At 38.2% G+C, this 4,005-nt stretch overlaps 1 protein-coding gene across 2 annotated transcripts; it reads left to right on the top strand.

The window, feature by feature from the left end:
* Positions 1–482: 482 nt before the first annotated feature.
* On the top strand, positions 483–3,555 carry LOC109993104 (sialic acid-binding Ig-like lectin 10). 2 transcript variants are annotated; one of them, XM_020645904.3, is made up of 7 exons: positions 483–690; positions 860–952; positions 1,046–1,360; positions 1,495–1,782; positions 2,402–2,686; positions 2,800–2,899; positions 3,049–3,555. In XM_020645904.3, exons 2-7 carry the CDS (start codon positions 880–882, stop codon positions 3,155–3,157), a joined length of 1,170 nt encoding a protein of 389 aa, XP_020501560.1. In that variant the 5' UTR covers positions 483–690; positions 860–879; the 3' UTR covers positions 3,158–3,555. The 2 variants fall into 2 exon arrangements, with proteins under 2 accessions (XP_020501560.1, XP_020501559.1); XM_020645903.3 differs by having other exon boundaries at positions 483–694.
* The last annotated feature ends 450 nt before the right edge of the window (positions 3,556–4,005 follow it).

The raw sequence follows: 4,005 nt of genomic DNA, 5'->3' as shown, positions 1-4,005 counted from the left end.
AAAAATTAAACATGTATATTCCCCTTTGTTGAGTTTCAGTCCATGAAATCAGATGTCAAAGCTGTCTCTGTATTATAAAATGTTAATCCTACATCTAGCCAACTGACCTTATATCCTTTAATGATGTATCATTTCAATGTAATCATATTCAAATTATTGATTTCAGCCTCCTCTTCTGAAGGTATTTCTTCTCAAATTATTTAGTGTAAAATTGGCTTTGAATTTGACATTGTTCCTCAGTTTTAGCTGCAGTATTCATGACGTCCATATTGTTATAAATTATATACATGGTCAAAGATTTTGTGTAATGTACAGTTTTTTCAGAAAGAATGTAGTAGTCAGGCAGGAAAAGAGGCAGTCATTTTATTTACACCAGCCTCTCTAAAAGTCTATTTGTGATAATTACGTGTGCGTGTACACATGTCTAAGGAACCAAATGAAAACATTTCCTGCTAAAAACCCACTTCCTATTTCACGACTGAAAAAAATTTAAGCTGGGCAGAGCAGCAGAAGATTTGTCAGTCAGATGTTTGTATATTTGTGAGCTTTTTGTTCTGGATTTAATAAAAAGAAAATAAGCTTCCAACTGCAAAACAAACTCACTAACATTTTATTTTTAATGTGAGTTCTTTACTGTGGGTACTGGACATTGATGACCAAACAGGAACTAACAGCAGTGGCAGTAGATCGGTGGGTGAGTCTGTGAATGGTAGACACTTATACCAACACTTAATATCATAGTTCACAAGTATGTTTAAACATTATGAGTGTGAGGAGTTAAAATGTGGGGAAAGTTGGGGAAATATAAAGTGGTTGAGTTATTTAAAGGAATACTTCACATTGATACATTTTCTTCCAGGTTTTCCCCAAAACACAACGATGGCTTTGATCCACTCTGTGATTCTCTTCCTCTTTATGAACTTCAGGCATTGCCAGCTTCAATGTGTCAAAGGTTTGGCTGTTTAGTCATTTACAATAAATGTAAATAAATGTATCCGTCACTGAAATTATTTTGTACATTTGAATAATTTGGTTTTCTTATTAGAAGCTCTAAATGACAGAGAGTTTTCTATCAACGTGACGACACACATTCAAGTGGAATCTGGTGACTGCATTAGGATCCCCTATGAAATCAAAATGCCAGAAAACAAAATGAAGGTGCCTCATCGAAGGATTTGGTTCAGAGGAGATCAACAAAATGCAGTTTCTTCGACAGCTGTCAGAAATACGGAAGCAGTGGCAGAAGACCTCCTCATGCTAGGGGCTCTGCCACGTGGAGAGTATGAGTACGGCATCAAACTGGAATGGGACTGTAATCAGACGTACATTTTCCCAACAAGGGTTCGTGTCTCTGTTTCTGGTGAGTTATAAATCTCAGGGTTAAATTTTGTTGAATGTTTTTTTACTAATATATAAGAAGTAAAAAGAAAAAAAGATACCAGGCCGGATTGAGTAATACAAAATGATCATGAATCTTAATTGTGTTTATTTCAGCTTTGACCCTAAAACCAGATTTGTTGGTTCCTGTTATCGAGGAAGGACAGCCTGCGAGACTGAGCTGTTTTGCTCCTCCTTTATGTAATGCCAACGCAATAACCAACTGGAAGCTGACAGGGACTGATGGAACAGATCTACCAATGCGTCCAAAATATTTTGATTGGAATGATAGAGGATCACTTACACTCAGACCCAAAGCATATCACCACAACCTCAACATCACATGTGTGGCAGAGTATGAAAACAACATTGTTGCTGAGAAAACTGTCACCTTAAATGTGAAATGTAAGTGTGAAGCAAGGTTTGTTTTGAAACATTAACATCTGGCACGATCATCACAACTGGGTTTCTGTGACGTCAGAAGCATTGCGTGTATGTTGACATTTTACTGGCAGGGGACAAACTATCTGCATTCAAAACGCCCAGTTCACTCTGTGCTCTGGTGAAAAGCTGCACTAATGTGATATCTGATGGATTTCATGGAAAATTAGAACTGAGTATTTGTTTTGTGCACATGCCCACACCACAATCGCAATGGCTAAACCATATATTGTGCAGCCCTTTAAGTGCGTTTGAATGCACTTAAAGTTCCAATTTCTTATCTTATTTTTAATTCCACTGAGTTATATGAAATAGTTTGATGCACATATAATTGATCATTGAAGTAGCTAAGAGGGAGATATCTTGCTTTCTCCTTATCTCTTATCTCTTTGATCGGGGGGGGGGGGGGGGGGGGGGTAAAGTGTGCAAGGGTTTTTTGTACAATGACAAGAATCAGTTCACAACTTGAGTTCATTTCACAGAAAGTCATCTGAACACTTCTGTAGGTTAACAAGCTGTACCCAAATGATAACAATGGATGAACTTTTCAGTGCTTTCTTTCTCCCCTTCTCTTTTCTTTTAGTTGCTCCTAGAATTTTGGGTGCTTCCCAGTGCACGGTCAAAGGCAAGCAACTAGTCTGTGAGTGCATCAGTTGGGGGAATCCCATGTCACCCATCACCTGGCCTTTGGCGGCCTCTCTCACAGACTTCTCTGTTAGCAGTTACAGCACTGCCAAAACAGTGAACAGCATCATCACCATACCTGCTGCTGCTGACTACAACAACACCAACGTCCAATGCATCAGCAGAAATGAACTGGGTCAAGTGGCGACTGGAATTCCAATTCTACACACAGGGAACTTGAATTGTGAGTTGTCAGTCCGATCTGCTCAGTGCATGCTGCAAATATATCTCTTATTAGACTTTTAGATCAATTCTTTTGGTTGATTTTTTTTTTTTTTTAAACATTAATGTCCATAGCTAATCAGAGGCAGACATCTACTTCAATCCTTCTCTGGATAACAGCTGTGTCTGCAAGTCTGAACCTGGTCTTCATCACCAGCCTCGGCATTTACATATGGTAAACAAATGCCCAGAATTAGCAACCAACTAAACAAATAATTCCTTTTTATGTTTGTCATCTTAGGAAGACAAAATAATATAAATGATTCATGTCACATATCCAAACCAATTCAAGCTCATCAAATTGTTTTGCTTTTTACTTCGCAGGGGCAAAAGGCCACAAAAGAAAGTCGTTGAAGAGATGAACATCTACACTTACCTGAACAGGGCTCAAGTTGAACCAGAGTACAGTGTTATTCCTCCTCGACTCACATAAAAAGAACTCTATCGTACATGTGTTAGCCTTTTGCCTACTAGGCATTGTTTGGGTTTTACAGAACAACTGGGTGCTAAAATGTGTGTTTTTTAATACACACATTGATGTAATTAGTATTTAAGTGTAATTTTATGTAACATACATGGCCTATATATTTTTTTTTTTCTGATAGTAGCAACCATATCATATCACACACGTATTTTGGTTGAAGCAATTTAAGCTGTAAATGAAATCAGACCCTGAAGACTAAACACTTAAGGGTTAGACACAGGTGTGTGTCTTTTTAGTAAATACTGTATACTATATATGTCCACTCAGTGCTTAATTTTACACCCGGAATTACTTGTATTCTGCTTCTCGCCTTTCTTAAAATAAATTACTACATGAAATAATTTAAAGCAGCAATTTGTGACTCTGACATGTAGCGTTTAAAATGAGTACTGCAGTCCAATTTTTTGAAAACAGATAAGAGAGCTGGTCGTGGAGCTTATGAGAAGAATGTCGGGTAGAATGAGTTATATTTGAACCAGTTCATTTGCCTGCGTCCATGGCTGCAACACCTGTTGGCAGAGGTGTCGTGGTGTCTAAAGAAGTGGGTATACTCTTAATTTCCCCCCTAGGTGTTTTTTTAAGATCCCTGTCCAGCAGAGGATAAATTGTGTCACGTAATACTACTGTTGTGTAATGGAGCACCCCACTGAATATTGTCAGTCAATCAATGGAATCAGAGGGGATTTGAAAGTGGGTATACTCTATGGAGACTGTAAAATAAGTGGTTATACTCCATATACCGGCAGTACACCACTGCCTGTTAGTTTGCGGTTTACCACCTCCATGGACAGTATAGG

The sequence above is a fragment of the Labrus bergylta genome, chromosome 7, assembly GCF_963930695.1.
Source record: "Labrus bergylta chromosome 7, fLabBer1.1, whole genome shotgun sequence".
Classification (NCBI taxonomy): domain Eukaryota; kingdom Metazoa; phylum Chordata; class Actinopteri; order Labriformes; family Labridae; genus Labrus; species Labrus bergylta.
The sequence above is the reverse complement of the archived record's forward strand: the minus strand, read 5'-3'. Positions and strand labels throughout refer to the sequence as shown.